The 17046-nt window shown below is 46.8% G+C and overlaps 1 protein-coding gene across 1 annotated transcript in view; it reads left to right on the top strand.

Annotated features, from left to right (window-relative positions):
* Positions 1-16797, top strand: part of LOC124596273 — a 28708-nt gene extending 11911 nt beyond the window's left edge. Inside the window, exons 2-3 of the mRNA XM_047135352.1 lie at positions 3045-3669; positions 15717-16797. Coding sequence (XP_046991308.1) covers positions 3045-3669; positions 15717-16091 — 1000 coding nt within the window. The 3' untranslated portion in view covers positions 16092-16797. The remainder of the gene's footprint in view (positions 1-3044; positions 3670-15716) is intronic.
* Positions 16798-17046: the final 249 nt, after the last annotated feature.

Raw genomic sequence — 17046 nt, 5'->3', positions numbered from 1 at the left:
CAGCAGCGGCAGACGGTACAAGAGAGTTGATGTGCATCATTGTGTGGCTTAATGCTAAAATTCTATGGGCGTACGTTGGTAGAAGAGTCACCTAAAATTTTACTTCCTCTTTCATATAACTCGCGTGAACGGTATGAAGGTTAAATTACAGATTACAGTTCACACATAGACGCACCAAAAATCGTTCTTCCCGCGCACCGTCCGCGACTGGAACAGGAAAAGGGTGGGAGGGAAAAGGGAGGGAGGCAAATGATACTGGAGCGCAAAATACCCGCCGACACATAAGGTGGTTCTCGAAGCATGCATGATGTAGAGCTCCTTCGAGAAGCTCTTCACGGTACCAAGCTGATCTCGTTTCAGTCTCCCGCCGATGAAAGCTCTTTGAAAATACGAGGAGCCTTCAACAAGTAATGCAACAATTTTTTCCTGAAAACAGGTTGATTTTATTCAGGATTTCAATACACCATATTATTCCGCCGTCTTTTGTCTACAAACCTCTATTTTTCAACATAATTTTGGCTTAATGCGACGGCCTTACGCCACCTTACTGGGAGGGCCTGTATGTCCGCATGGTACCACTTCGCTGGTCGACATCGGAGCCGACGTATCGCTGCATCAGCAACCTTCCCGATCATCCACAAACTGCTTCCTGCGGAGTGCATCCTTCTTTGGGCCAAACAGATGGATGTCGTAAGGTAGGAGATCCGGGCTGATGAGAAAGAACAGTCCAATGAAGCTTCGTGAGCTCCTGTCAGACGTGGAACTTCTGCGAGGCTTCGCATTGTCACGAAAAAAAAAAAAAAAAAAAAAAAAAAAAAAAAAAAGGGGGGGGGGTTTCAAACGGCTCTGAGCACTATGCGACTTAACTTCTGAGGTCATCAGTCGCCTAGAACTAGAACTTAGAACTAATTAAACCTAACTAACCTATGGACATCACACACATCCATGCCCGAGGCACGATTCGAACCTGTGACTGTAGCGGTCGCTCGGTTCCAGACTGCAGCGCCTAAAACCGCACGGTCACTCAGGCCGGCGAGAAGTAGCAGTTCGTTCCTTTTTCGTGCCGACTAACAAGGTGAAGTTGTTTCTTCCATTTCCTGAGGGTAGCACAATACACTTCAGAATTAATCGTTGTACTGTGACGGAGAACATCAAACAGAATAACTCTTCAGAGTCCCAGAAAAACATCTTCACGACACTTTACCGGCTCAGGTTGCGGCTTTGAAGTTTTTTTTCGGATGAGAGATGGTGTGGCACACTCCATGCAATGCCCTTTTGTCCCCGGTTAGAAGGGATGAATGTATATTGCATGGCCTATGACGATTTTTCTACGAATAATTGTCACGGTGACCGTCGTAACGCGCAAGCAATTCCGCACAAATGATCCTTCGTTGCTCTTTATGGTCTTTTGTAGGGTGGCGAGGGACCCACTGGGCACACACCTTTGATTACGCCAACTGGTGGACGAGTGTGTCGGCACCACCAACAGAGCCATCCAGCTGAGCTGAGGTGTTTGACTGAGATCCATCGATCACCTCGAACTAGAGTGTCCGCATTCCAACATTGCAGGAGTCACAGCTGTATGCGGCTGGCCGGCACGCAGTAGATCAAATGTTCAAATGTGTGTGAAACCTTATGGGACTTAACTGCTAAGGTCATCAGTCCCTAAGCTTACACACTACTTAATCTAAATTATCCTAAGGACAAACACACACACCCATGCCCGAGGGAGGACTCGAACCTCCGCCTTGACCAGCCGCACAGTCCATGACCGCAGCGCCCTAGACCGCTCGGCCACAAGCAGTAGATCGGATAGGTTTGCGCGACCTTTTTGTGATGATGACAGACGCCTCGCCCAACGACTTATCGTGCTTTTGTCCACTGCCCTGTCTCCGTAGACCTTCTGCAGGCGCCTATGAATATCTGCGATGCTCTGGTTTTTCGTCAAAAGAAACTGCGTGGAACGCATCTCCGTTACAGATGCCATTTTGAATGTTACGTATAGCGCGGCCACTTATAGGAACTTTATGAAACTATAGGGGCTGACGCGGGAATATTCAAAGATGTCTCACAACCAGTTCCATATTTTTCCTACCGAAACTGGTTGAGAAAAGAAAAATGTTGCCTTACTTATTGAACATCCCTCGTATCATCGGTACCCTCTGAGGTTGTTACAAATAACCTAAATTTGAGCGATCACATAGATAATATTGTGGGTAGAGCAAACCAAAGACTGCGATTAATTCGCAGAACACTTAGAAGGTGCAACAGGTCTACTAAAGAGAATGCTTACACCACGCTTGTCCGCCCTGTTCTGGAGTATTGCTGTGCGGTGTGGGATCCGCATCATGTGGGACTGACGGATGGTCTCGAAAAAGTACAAAGGAGGGCAGCTCGTTTTGTATTACCACGAAGTAGTGGAGATAGTGCCACAGACATGCGTGAATTGGAGTGGCAATCATTAAAACAAAGACGTTTGTTGTTGCGACGGGATCTTCTCATGAAATTTCAGTCACCAGTTTTCTCCTCCGATTGCGAAAAGCCGGCCGAAGTGGCCGTGCGGTTCTAGGCGCTGCAGTCTGGAACCGTGAGACCGCTACGGTCGCAGGTTCGAATCCTGCCTCGGGCATGGATGTGTGTGATGTCCTTAGGTTAGTTAGGTTTAACTAGTTCTGAGTTCTAGGGGACTAATGACTTCAGAAGTTGAGTCCCATAGTGCTCAGAGCCATTTGAAACATTTGATTGCGAAAATATTCTGCTGGCACCCACCTACATAGAGAGAAATAATCATCACGATAAAATAAGAGAAATCAGGGCTCGCACAGAAAAATGTATGTGCTCGTTTTGTCCGCGTGCCGTTCGAGAGTGGAGCGGTAGAGAGACAGCTTGAAGGTGGTTCATTGAACCTTCTGCCAGGAATTTTATTGTGAATAGCAGAGTAATGACGTGGATGTGGATGTCAGAAACGGTCACGTCTATCCGCGGAGGTGATCATTGAGACAAATTCCATAAAGGACTGACGGGTATGTCTTATCGTGTTTCAGGGTCTCCTCCTACGGACAAGTCTTCATCGTGGCATCCTTGGCGTTTATGATCACATTTATCCCTGCACTGGGAAACGAGATATCACACAGACTGCAACATGAACTTCCAGCAGATGTTTACTCAGTCGAGTATAACCTAAAGCTCGCCCACGAAAATGAACGGGGGAGTAGCGTGGAGCGTTTGCAGCAGGAACTAGCTGAAGACACGCCTGCCTTCGCTGCCGCTGCCGACCCAGCGGTCAGCGGCGATGCGGTGGGAGGAGAGCGGGCGCCGCAGGGCAGGAGGAAGCGCTTCTGGTCGGCCAGCGAGAGCAGCGAGGAGGAGCCGGCGGACACGAGCGGCTACGCGGCCGCGTTCGACGCGCTGCTCGACTACCACGCCGAGGTGCAGCGCCAGGGGCGGCGCGAGGTCGACATGCCCGACATGCGCAGGGAGACGTCCGACAAGCTGCTCTTCTTCACCGTCACGACGCGCATGAGCGTCTCCGGCGTGCGCCTGCGCGTGCCCGCCACGCTGCGGCGCGTCTCGCGCGTCACCGCAGAGGTCCTGCACGGCGGCGACGTCGACATGTCCTGCAACGTGCGCCTCGGCGACTTCGAGACCTGGGGGCAGTACGACGTCAAGGTGAGCTGCATCCACCTGACACGACCTTTCAGAAATGTCTGGCGGTGAGTTGCCGATTATCTGATATCCAGTTTTCAAGAAGGGTCGTAGAGCAGATGCGCAAAACTATAGGCCTATATCTCTGACATCGATCTGTTGTAGAATTTTAGAACATCTTTTTTGCTCACGTATCATGTCATTTCTGGAAACCCAGAATCTGCTCTGTAGGAATCAACGTGGATTCCGGAAACAGCGATCGTGTGAGACCCAACTCGCTTTATTTGTTCATCAGACCCAAGAAATATTAGACACAGGCTCCCAGGTAGGTGCCATTTTCCATGACTTCCGGAAGGCGTTCGATACAGATCCGCACTGTCGCCTCATAAACAAAGTAAGAGCCTACGAAATATCAGACCAGCTGTGTGGCTGGATTGAAGAGTTTTTAGCAAACAGAACACAGCATATAAGTATTTAAACCGACAAACTGTGGTGTGCGTACTGTCAGACCTTCGGTACACACACCATCAGATTATTTGACTTGTCGCTCTAACGAAGTAGGCGAGTGTCAGCAATATGTCTCGTGGTCTTATCGTGACGTGTTTATCTTCTGCGGTTAGGTCAGACGATAGAAATGCCACTTGCACCCTTAGAGTAGCAGATTGACGGTGACCAACTTTAAACAGAACTTGATTAATTTTCACACACATTTATTAAAATAGTAACAAGCATAAACCTTACGTAACTTGATTCTGGATGCTATTTACAATTGACAATCTGAAGTTCCTTTGGTCTTGGTACGTTAATCTTATTCTCACATATCTCTGATACTTGACAAAGTGTCTATACATTTCTCTTCATGGCTGTGTACAGGAATACGATAATCTTATTAGGCGCAGACTGAAACTTGACTATAGACTGGTACAGACAAATGCAGACTGGTACAGACTGGTGCAGACTGGTGCAGACCAATGCAGACTGACTAATCGGAGCTCTGTACACTCGCTATAATACCTCGCGCGTTCAGGTATCACTGCGCGAGTGTGATCCGCGAGGAGAAAAGTTTCTACGTTAGCAGCAATCTCATTGGCTGCGTTACATATTAATAAGCAGATCGGCGGAAGCAGAATTTGGTCCGTCTCTAAGGCAGTCCCATCTCGTAGTGCGGAGACGGACGAGCGCTGCGCCTGCGCTGTTGTGCTTAGCGGGGCGTGCTCTAGTGGGGAAGTTGTGTACACGCTGACTACACGGAACTATGTACACAACACAAACTCTGGGAGGCTGTAGGGGACATCAAAACAAATATTTTTCCCTAATGTCAATTTTTCCTACAAGGATTATTTAAACCGTTGGAGGCCGTATTACGCTCTTCAGTTGATAGAGGCCGTATTACGATCTTCAGTAGTTAGAGGGCGTATTACGCTCTTCAGTTGTAGGCAACTGCTGTCCACCAGTCTAGTAGTGCACTGTCTCTGTTCACTAATGGAGCGATACACCTGGAGCGAGTACACTGATATGGTTGGTGCATACTACATAGGGCACCACAACGGACGAGCTGCACAGCGGGTTTATAAACAACAATATCCTAATCGCCGTATCCCGCATCATACGACATCTGCTGCTGTCTACCAACGTCTGCGTGAGACCAGGCCATTTAGCAGATTACCTGGACAGGGATGCCGTCGCACGGTAAGAACACTGCAATTTGAGGAAGCTGTCTTGCAGCATGTGGAGCCGGATCCTTCAATCAGCACACGTGCAATTGCACGTCACATGGGGACGAATCAGACGAATGTAAGAACAGTCCTTCGAGAGCAATTGTTACGTCCATTTCACTTACAGAGTGTCCAAACCTGGAACCAGTTGATTATCCACCCAGAGCACGGGTTTCGCAGTGGTACCTGGAACAGTGTGATATGCATCCTACATTTCCATCCTCTGTGTTGTTTACCGATGAAGCAACGTTCGGGCGTGATGGAGTCTTCAACATGCACAATTCGCATGTTCGGAGTGAGGATAACCCACATGCCGCAGTTACTAACGCTCAACAAGTGCGGTTCTTCGTTAATGTGTGCTGTCTTTATGTTAGTTAGGTTTAAGTAGTTCTAAGTTCTAGGGGACTGGTGACCATAGATGTTAAGTCCCATAGTGCTCAGAGCCATTTTTCGTTAATGTGTCGGTCGGTGTTGTTGGAGACTGTTTAATTGGGCCGTATCTGCTACCTAGTTGTTGTCTCTTGGTCATAAGAAATGGAAAAGTGTTTGTTGGTTTAATTAATTTGCCGCCAGAGAAACCTTCCTCTACTGGTTTAAATACTCTTCATTGGAAAAAATGACATTAGGGAAAAAAATTTTTTTTGATGTCCCCTACAACCTCGCAGAGTTTGTCGGTTTAAATACTTTTCACCCTATATATATATATATATATATATATATATATATATATATATATATAGTAGATAGTGTCGGAAGTTCCATGCGGCTTTTCGCGGATGATGGATGATGCTGTAGTATACAGAGAAGTTGCAGCATTAAAAAGTTGCAGCGACATGCAGGAAGATCTGCAGCGGATAGGCACTTGGTGCAGGGAGTGGCAACTGACCATTAACATAGACAAATGTAATGTATTGCGAATACATAGAAAGAAGGATCCTTTATTGTATGATTATATGATAGCGGAACAAACACTGGTAGCAGTTACTTCTGTAAAATATCTGGGAGTATGCGTACGGAACGATCTGAAGTGGAATGATGACATAAAATTAATTGTTGGTAAGGCGGGTGCCAGGTTGAGATTCATTGGGAGAGTCCTTAGAAAATGTAGTCCATCAACAAAGGAGGTGGCATACAAAACACTCGTTCGACCTATACTTGAGTATTGCTCATCAGTGTGGGATCCGTACCAGATCGGGTTGACAGAGGAGATAGAGAAGATCCAAAGAAGAGCGGCGCGTTTCGTCACAGGGTTATTTGGTAAGCGTGATGGCGTTACGGAGATGTTTAGCAAACTCAAGTGGCAGACTCTGCAAGAGAGCCGCTCTGCATCGCGGTGTAGCTTGCTGTCCAGGTTTCTAGAGGATGCGTTTCTGGATGAGGTATCGAATATATTGCTTCCCCCTGCTTATACCTCCCGAGGAGATCACAAATGTAAAATTAGAGAGATTCGAGCGCGCACGGAGGCTTTCCGGCAGTCGTTCTTCGCGCGAACCATACGCGACTGGAACAGGAAACGGTGGTAATGACAGTGGCACGTAAAGTGCCCCCCGCCACACACCGTTGGGTGGCTTGCGGAGTATAAATGTAGATGTAGATGTGTACAAAAAGTAGTGCATGCTGATGGGAAGATGAATAAGCCACAAAATTATATATGTGGTGTCTGTCCTTTCAACATGTCCGAAAGAACTGTCACACATATATATTTCATGTGAGGACGGATAATGATCCCTTCTGTACAGCTCCGCTCCAAGCTCGAACTCTTACAGGAAGCGGCGAGATGCCACAATTTCAAATGGGTCAAATGGCTCTGAGCGCTATGGGACTTCTGAGGTCATCAGTCCCCTAGAACTTAGAACTACTTAAACCTAACTAACCTAAGGACATCACACACATCCACGCCCGAGGCAGGATTTGAACCTGCGACACTAGCGGTCGCGCGGTTCCAGACTGTAGCGCCTGGAACCGCTCGGCCACCTCGGCCGGCGATGCCACAAGTAATGAAGATAATGCGCGAGAGGCACTACATCAGTAGTGAATGGATAAGTTGAGAGTCTGGTCTGTCGGGAGGCATGCTACGATAGTCCGTGTAGGTGCAGTGACCAGTGTGTCTGGATGACACAGTGGTCAACACATCTGCATAATAGGAAGGAGACCTGGGTTCGAATCCCGGTCCAGCACAAATTTTTAACTTTTCCCTATGAGTTAAATCATTGCACACTGGCAGTTAATATCTAATTCCTTTGTGTCTTAAACTAGAAAACATAAAAATAGCTGCTGGTAAATCTTCTGAGTTATATGGTTGTGGTCCATGTAACTTTTCCGTTCCTAACGTATCGTTCAGGGCTGCGCTGGGCTCGTGGTTCCGGTGTCTTATCTACTACTCAATGATATTACGACCATTTCTGAAGAAGCCCTCCCCAGCTCTGGACGAAACGGTAGGAATGGACCACTACCACACAACCCGGAAAATTTACCAGCAGCTAAGAGATCCGTTCGCGAAGGCCTTCGTTGTGTAACTTATTAAATTCTCCAAGCTATTACGCCCTGGTAGAACGAATCTCTTGTAGAAACCCAACGTTTCATGCGCTTCTATGGACATCTAGAACGAGGGAGATGCAAAGGCTATTGGTCACTGTTGTATCTTCTATAAAAGTCCGATTCAAACCCTGGTTCGATCCTGAGTGCAGCAACATTTCGTTCCCATATCTCGGCGTCGTAATGTAACATGTCGCTCGACTTTTGAAAACATGTGGCATCACAGTTCTGTGCGGGAGAACACGGAAATGAAATATTGTTACAGTCGTTACCAAGCAACGGTGTGAATCGGAACTTCTTAGAAGCTGAACCCCCTTCAAAACGTCCTCCGCAAATAGGAATGAAACGTTCAGTTTTTCCAAGAAATACATCTCACTATTTCTTAATAGCCTGAAATCCTTACATATTATTAAAAAAATTGTGTGTGTGTGTGTGTGTGTGTGTGTGTGTGTGTGTGTGTGTGTGTGTGTGTGTGTGTCTGTGTGTGTGCGTGCGTTTCAATGTCCTTCTAAACCACTGGACCGATTTCAACCATACTAGATACACCTATCCCTTATTGTAAGGCAACAATCGCTGTCGTTGAAAAAATCACCTACATCTCATGGCTCCGGAGATATCATAAACAGTAAATGCGTGAAAAACTTCTGCATCATGCATGACGTTTAAATTTATTACTTCTTTGCCACTACTTCTATTTGCAATATACACTCCTGGAAATGGAAAAAAGAACACATTGACACCGGTGTGTCAGACCCACCATACTTGCTCCGGACACTGCGAGAGGGCTGTACAAGCAATGATCACATGCACGGCACAGCGGACGCACCAGGAACCGCGGTGTTGGCCGTCGAATAGCGCTAGCTGCGCAGCATTTGTGCACCGCCGCCGTCAGTGTCAGCCAGTTTGCCGTGGCATACGGAGCTCCATCGCAGTCTTTAACACTGGTAGCATGCCGCGACAGCGTGGACGTGAACCGTATGTGCAGTTGACGGACTTTGAGCGAGGGCGTATAGTGGGCATGCGGGAGGCCGGGTGGACGTATCGCCGAATTGCTCAACGCGTGGGGCGTGAGGTCCCCACAGTACATCGATGTTGTCGCCAGTGGTCGCGGAAGGTGCACGTGCCCGTCGACCTGGGACCGGACCGCAGCGACGCACGGATGCACGCCAAGACCGTAGGATCCTACGCAGTGCCGTAGGGGACCGCACCGCCACTTCCCAGCAAATTAGGGACACTGTTGCTCCTGGGGTTTCGGCGAGGACCATTCGCAACCGTCTCCATGAAGCTGGGCTACGGTCCCGCACACCGTTAGGCCGTCTTCCACTCACGCCCCAACATCGTGCAGCCCGCCTCCAGTGGTGTCGCGACAGGCGTGAATGGAGGGACGAATGGAGACGAGTCGTCTTCAGCGATGAGAGTCGCTTCTGCCTTGGTGCCAATGATGGTCGTATGCGTGTTTGGCGCCATGCAGGTGAGCGCCACAATCAGGACTGCATACGACCGAGGCACACAGGGCCAACACCCGGCATCATGGTGTGGGGAGCGATCTCCTACACTGGCCGTACACCACTGTTGATCGTCGAGGGGACACTGAATAGTGCACGGTACATCCAAACCGTCATCGAACCCATCGTTCTACCATTCCTAGACCGGCAAGGGAACTTGCTGTTCCAACAGGACAATGCACGTCCGCATGTATCCCGTGCCAACCAACGTGCTCTAGAAGGTGTAAGTCAACTACCCTGGCCAGCAAGATCTCCGGATCTGTCCCCCATTGAGCATGTTTGGGACTGGATGAAGCGTCGTCTCACGCGGTCTGCACGTCCAGCACGAACGCTGGTCCAACTGAGGCGCCAGGTGGAAATGGCATGGCAAGCCGTTCCACAGGACTACATCCAGCATCTCTACGATCGTCTCCATGGGAGAATAGCAGCCTGCATTGCTGCGAAAGGTGGATATACACTGTACTAGTGCCGACATTGTGCATGCTCTGTTGCCTGTGTCTATGCGCCTGTGGTTCTGTCAGTGTGATCATGTGATGTATCTGACCCCAGGAATGTGTCACTAAAGTTTTCCCTTCCTGGGACAATGAATTCACGGTGTTCTTATTTCAATTTCCAGGAGTGTATTTCACAGACAGTATCCACATATGGCGCTAAATGTACCTACACAAATAGTCTACCTCATTGTACCACGCATAGTTTACGAGATATGACATCATAAACACTGAGAAGCGTGAAAAAACGCCACATGACGCATGAAGTTTTAATACATGTATTCTTTACTACTAAGACACTCCTACAGTCGAGTCGACTTCAGGAAATCCCTGGCATCTGGCATCGCTTTTGACAGCTTTCAACTGCTAAGTTCAAATGGCTCTGAGCACTATGGGACTCAACTTCTGAGGTCATCAGTCTCCTAGAACTTAGAACTACTTAAGCCTAACTAACCTAAGGAAATCACACACATCCATGCCCGAGGCAGGATTCGAACCTGCGGCCGTAGCGGTCTCGCGGTTCCAGACTGTAGCGCCTAGAACCGCACGGCCACTCCGGCGGTCTCAAGTGCTAAGTACAAACAGCTATAGATGAAAACAACTGCTGTCTATAGACCTGTGAAGAAGTATTGACATAGAGACGAAAATCGCGTTGTACTCACGCAATGTAGCTGTACTTATGCATTTGTACATTATGCATATTTCTTTGTACAACAGTTTCATAAATTCAAAAGTGTTTTCACGAATACATGGAACTGAATTGTTTTGGATATTACATCACGAACACGGATCAGTTACTGTTTCCGTTTCTGACAGAAAATTGACAAGATAGATACCCGGGCAGTGCCGGGTTTATCAGAAAATATTTTAATAAATGTGAAATTGCGGTCGTAAATATTTACAGCCTGATTTCAGGTGCCTAGCATTCAGAGTGAAAATGAATTTTTTGAAGGAGATGATCTTTCCTTCATTTTTCAGTATGTGATGGCGATTTCGGGACTTAGGCCATTCTTAAGATCTTAAAACAGTGCCTTAGCATAAATGAGAAGTACGTTAAGATTTTTATGTGTACGTCAAATATGCCACCCAGGCTTCCCTACCGGGAGTCTCGAATATCTTCATGTGTGTATAATCGCCGAAAATTTTTTATTTATGTGAAGACGCTATTTCCAGCTCCTCGTAATGACCGCAGTTCCGAAATTGTATAGTGCACTGAAAAAGAAAACATTACAGTTTTTAGCTGTGTGTGGTGTGAAAAGTAGTGATGGCTACACTCTGAACTTTGATACTATGCAGTAAGTTTAAACCTTATGCCACAGAATATAAAGTGGAAACGCAAGTAATGTAATGTCAAATAGAACTAGTCACACACAAAAAACACACTTACGTAATCTAGAGCAACTGAAAAAGGTGCTTGGAACACTTATCATTTGAATATTTAGCAGTAAGTAATGCTTCACCAAGAAAGTGGTCAAGAAGTGAATAATTGTTTGCTTTCTGCTTACAGCGTCCAGTAGTTCTTTGGGGGTGTTTCCTCAGCTTTGTTAATCATTGACTTAATTTATGAATAATTTATGAATATCATTTGCACCTAACATCACAGTGTTGTGTGAGGTCACTTTGCAAACACATTCAGCGACAGTAGAAATAGCGCCCGAAGGCCTATCTTGTCTGCAGCTGTAGCTTAATAGTATGCAAAGAGAAACTACTTATTATTTATGATTTGTGATCACAGTTCAATATGTGGCTTCCGATGCATCAGAAATTTCATGCTCTGCGAATAGAATCCACGAGTTACAATAAAATGCCAACCATACTACGTCGCACAGTTTCAGATACAAGTGACAAAGAAATAACCTGGGCTGGGCGGAAATAATTAAGAAAGCAGTTCAGCTGAAGAGGAGTGGACACGCAGTCACACATGCTGGACAGACAAAACATAGTTACAAGGAAGGTAATTCTAAAGAAACCTTGGATAACAGATGAAGTACTTCGACTGATCGACGAAAGAAGGAAGTACATAACCCTCCAGGCAAAGACAGGAATACAGTAATATAATGTCTTAGGAGTGAAAGAAGGAGCAAATGCGGGGTACCCAAGGCGAGGCATGAGGGAGGGGGTTGTTTTTCGCGTTTACGACGGGCGTTTGAAAAGTTCGTGCAAAAATAAAAACTACTTACGTGTTTAGGGTAAACCTTTTCTTTTTTTCGACATAGTGTCCTTTCAGACTTACACACTTCGTGCAACGCTGTTCTAATTTGTTGACCCCTTCCGAATAATAGGAATTGTCCAAGTCTGCAAAATAGCTATTAGTTGGTGCAATCGCCTACTCGTTTGAGTAAAATCTTTGTCCCACCAACCATTTCTTAAAATTGGGGAACCAATAATAGTCTGAGGGAGTCATGTCTAGAGAAAAGGGGGGAAGTGAAACGAGATGGAATCCTATTTCCATTAATTTTGCCACCACAACTGCTGAGGTGTGTGCTGGTGCATTGTCGTGATGGAAATGGGCTTTTTTGAGGTACAATCGCCGGCGTTTTTCTTGCAGCTCGGTTTCCAAATGGCCCAATAACAATGAATAATATTCACCTGTAATGGTTTTACACTTTTCCAGATAGCCGATGAGGATTATCCCGTGCGAATGCCAAAAGACAGTCGCCATAATCTTTCCGGTCGAAGGAATGGTTTTCGCCTTTTTTGGTGCAGATTCTCCCTTGGTAACCCATTGTTTAGAGTATTATTTGGTCTCAGAAGTAATGTAATATATCCATGTTTCAACCACAGTGACGAAACGACACTTAAAGTCCTGCGGATTCTTCCTGAACAGCTTCAAACCATCCTTGTAACACTTCACAGGATTCCGTTTTTGGTCAAGCGTGAGCAATCGCTGAACCTATCTTGCGGATAGCTTTCTCATGTCCAAATGTTTATGCAAAATATTACGTACCCGTTCATTCGAGATGCCCACAGCACTAGCAATCTCACGCACCTTAACTCTTCTGTCATCCATCACCATATCATGGATTTTATCAATGATTTCTTGAGTCGTAACCTTCACAGGGCGTCCAGAACGTTCAGCACCCCTTGCGGCCATATGACCACTCCGAAAATTTGAAACCACTTATAAACTGACAAACTGCCTAGTGGCTTCTGTCTCGGGTTCTTCGGGCGACGTTCATCTACTGATTTTTCTGACGTTTCGCCAGCACGAGTGGCTGGCATTGTCAAAGCTTCACCCTCCATTGCCGGTGGTGAACTGGGCCAGGGAGTCATGTCTAGAGAAAAGGGGGGAAGTGAAACGAGATGGAATCCTATTTCCATTAATTTTGCCACCACAACTGCTGAGGTGTGTGCTGGTGCATTGTCGTGATGGAAAAGGGCCAGTTCACCACCGGCAATGGAGGGTGAAGCTTTGACAATGCCAGCCACTCGTGCTGGCGAAACGTCAGAAAAATCAGTAGATGAACGTCGGCCGAAGAACCCGAGACAGAAGCCAGTAGGCAGTTTGTCAACAAGTGGCCACGAAAGCCTCAACAATTTTGCACTTATAAACTGTTCTAATCGAAGGTGCAGGGTCACCGCAATGTTTATCAAGCTACTCTTTAGTCTCCTGAGGCGTTTTGCCTTTCATAAAGCAATGTTTAATGCACACACGAAATTCTTTTTCGTCCATTTTTTGACAATCACTCGACTTCCTTGATTCACACGAATGCCAAACACAAAGAAATAGACCAATACGGCTGAAACTTGGAGTGCGTTCTACAACTACATCTACATCTACATCTACATCTACATCTACATACATACTCCGCAATCCACCATACGGTGCGTGGCGGAGGGTACCTCATACCACAACTAGCATCTTCTCTCCCTGTTCCACTCCCAAACAGAACGAGGGAAAAATGACTGCCTATATGCCTCTGTACGAGCCCTAAACTCTCTTATCTTATCTTTGTGGTCTTTCCGCGAAATGTAAGTTGGCGGCAGTGAAATTGTACTGCAGTTAGCCCCAAATGCTGGTTCTCTAGATTTCCTCAGTAGCGATTCACGAAAAGAACGCCTCCTTTCCTCTAGAGACTCCCACCCGAGTTCCTGAAGCATTTCCGTAACACTCGCGTGATGATCAAACCTACCAGTAACAAATCCAGCAGCCCGCCTCTGAATTGCTTCTATTTCCTCCCTCAATACGACCTGATAGGGATCCCAAACGCTCGATCAGTACTCAAGAATAGGCCGTATTAGTGTTGTATAAGCGGTCTCCTTTACAGATGAACCACATCTTCCCAAAAATCTACCAATGAACCGAAGACGACTATCCGCCTTCCCCACAACTGTCATTACATGCTTGTCCCACTTCATATCGCTCTGCAATGTTACGCCCAAATATTTAATGACGAGACTGTGTCAAGCGCTACACTACTAATGGAGTTTTCAAACATTACGGGATTTTTTTTCCTATTCATCTGCATTAATTTACATTTATCTATATTTAGTGTCAGCTGCCATTCTTTACATCAATCACAAATCCTATCCAAGTCATCTTGTATCCTCCTATAGTCACTCAACGACGACACCTTCCCGTACACCACAGCATCATCAACAAACAGCCGCACATTGCTATGCACCCTATCCAAAAGATCATTTATGTAGATAGAAAACAACAGCGGACCTACCACACTTCCCTGGAGCACTCCAGGTGATACCCTCACCTCCGATGAACACTCACCATCGAGGACAACGTACTGGGTTCTATTGCTTAAGAAGTCTTCGAGCCACTCACATATTTGGGAGCCAATCCCATATGCTCGTACCTTAGTTAGGAGTCTGCAGTGGGGCGCCAAGTCAAACGCTTTCCGGAAGTCAAGGAATATGGCATCCGTCTGATACCCTTCATCCATCGCAATATATCATGTGAAAAAAGGGTGAGTTGCGTTTCGCAGGAGCGATGCTTTCTAAAGCCATGCTGATGCATGGACAGCAACTTCTCTGTCTCAAGGAAATTCATTATATTCGAACTGAGAATATGTTCGAGAATCCTGCAACAAACCGATGTTAAGGTTATTGGTCTGTAATTTTGAGGATCCGTCCTTCTACCCTTCTTATATACAGGCGTCACCTGCCCGTTTTTCCAGTCGCTCGGGACTTTACGTTGGGCAAGAGATTCGCGATAAATGTAATGCAGTAGAGTACCCTCTGTAAAACCGGATTGGAATCCCATCAGGACCTGGCGATTTATTTATTTTCAACCCATTTAGCTGCTTCACATCCCCAGGGATGTCTTATCACTAAGTCCGCCATACGGGAATCTGTACGAGACTCAAACGGCGGTATATTTGTACGATCCTCCTGCGTGAAAGATTTCTCAAGTGCCAAATTTAAAATTTCAGCTTTTGTTTTGCTGTCTTCCGTTGCCAGGCCAGACTGATCAGTGAGTGACTGGATGGAAGCCTTCTTTCCAAAGATGCTACTAACTAAACATGACCTTGATACGCGCCGATGGTGCTATCTCTCGGACTTTGCACGGACCACGTAGTGGTGCAGTTAACAATGCTGCTAAATGTGGAAGTATGTGACTACTTTTTACAGTACCGCGTGCAGCAGGGGAACAGTTCGAAAACGATGGCTGCATCAGCTTAACAATGCATCCTGTCATAAAGCAGCATCTGTGGTGCAATGGCATGTGGATATTAACATTTCTTAAATGGACTGGATTCCTCAGAGTCCCGACATGAATCCAGTGCAACACCTTTGGTTTGAATTGTAATGGCCAGCAGTGTGTCTAACGAAATAAACTGGAAACTAAGAAGAGACTGGGTGCTTTGCAGGTGAATGGTATCGGCCCGAACGGCGACTTCGAGACGACGATCCGCGACCGCATAGTGCACGCCACTGTTCGCTTCCGGGAGCTCCCGGAGGCGGCGTCGGCCTCGTCGACGACGGCTGCCCCCGGCGATGCGGCTGCGGAGGCTGTTACGGCGGCAGCGCCGCCACGCTGCAGCCTGGAGGCGACCGAGCTGACGCTGGTGGAAAGCGGCCGCAACGACGTGCCGGCCGTGCTGTCGCGCTGGGCCTCCCAGGTGGAGGACGTGCCCACCACCCTGCGCGTCATGAAGCAGCTGCTCAACGAGCGCCTCTCGCAGTACCCCTGCGGCGACGCCTTCGTCGCCATGGTGCGCCGCGGGTACGCCGCGCCCTCGTAGCCGACGTTCTACCAAGGGAACCGGAAACTTACCACTCCGGCCATTTTCGTTCACACTGCCCGGTGGCCCTACACATCGGGCACCGTGTTGGTCTGGGCTACCGAACTTTGTTGGAACACCCAACGACGACAATACCTCGAAAGCACTGGACGATGATGTATGACAGTCTCAGCAACGAGTCCTGTTTATTGCGTGACTCATCAGTGGGCTGTTAAAGTGTTTCGTGCTCGTACAAGTCTGAACAACTTCTGTAAGAAGTATTTCATTAAAATGCAGTTACTTGGAAGCTAGCGACTTACATGTTTATGCGCTAGCTTATTTCTGAACAGCGAGAACGTACTAAGTCTGTATCTGGAACATGCTCTCTTGAGCCGTGAAACCAAATTATGTGTTCACCGCTACTGGTATGCGCCAGAATCAGTGTAAGGATCTTCAGACACCTCTTAGTGCTGCACTTGAGTTGAGAAGTAGATCGAGACTTCATTATTCTCGAAAGGGTCCCACATGCCACTCAAAAACATTTATTGTACATAATTAAGAATAGTAATAACCATTCTTGTTCTACATTGGTTTTTGTTTTCTCATTGTCAGTCACCTTAACGAAAGATGTTAAATGTTTTGTAAGTGAGAGATATTTGTTGAACAAATAATATGTAATGTGTATCTATTTTCTAGTAAGATTTCATAAAATATTGCATTGTCATTATGTTGTTGCTACCTGTCAGTGCATGACTTTACCGACAGTACATGGTACTCTAGATTTCTGTCGCTTGTAAGCTTACTTAGGCGTCAATTTCATTGTCAGTTACTTCTCATCTGGCCAACCCTACAATGGATTGCCCCATACGACTAATGGGAACTTCCCAGTAGTCACATGGGACAGTCCAATGTAGAATTAGCTGTTTGAGAAGTAACTGACGTCGAAATTGACGCCCAAGATGCACGACATCTGCTC

Source organism: Schistocerca americana, chromosome 2, assembly GCF_021461395.2.
Source record: "Schistocerca americana isolate TAMUIC-IGC-003095 chromosome 2, iqSchAmer2.1, whole genome shotgun sequence".
Lineage (NCBI taxonomy): Eukaryota > Metazoa > Arthropoda > Insecta > Orthoptera > Acrididae > Schistocerca > Schistocerca americana.
This window is presented reverse-complemented; position numbering and strand designations above follow the sequence as displayed.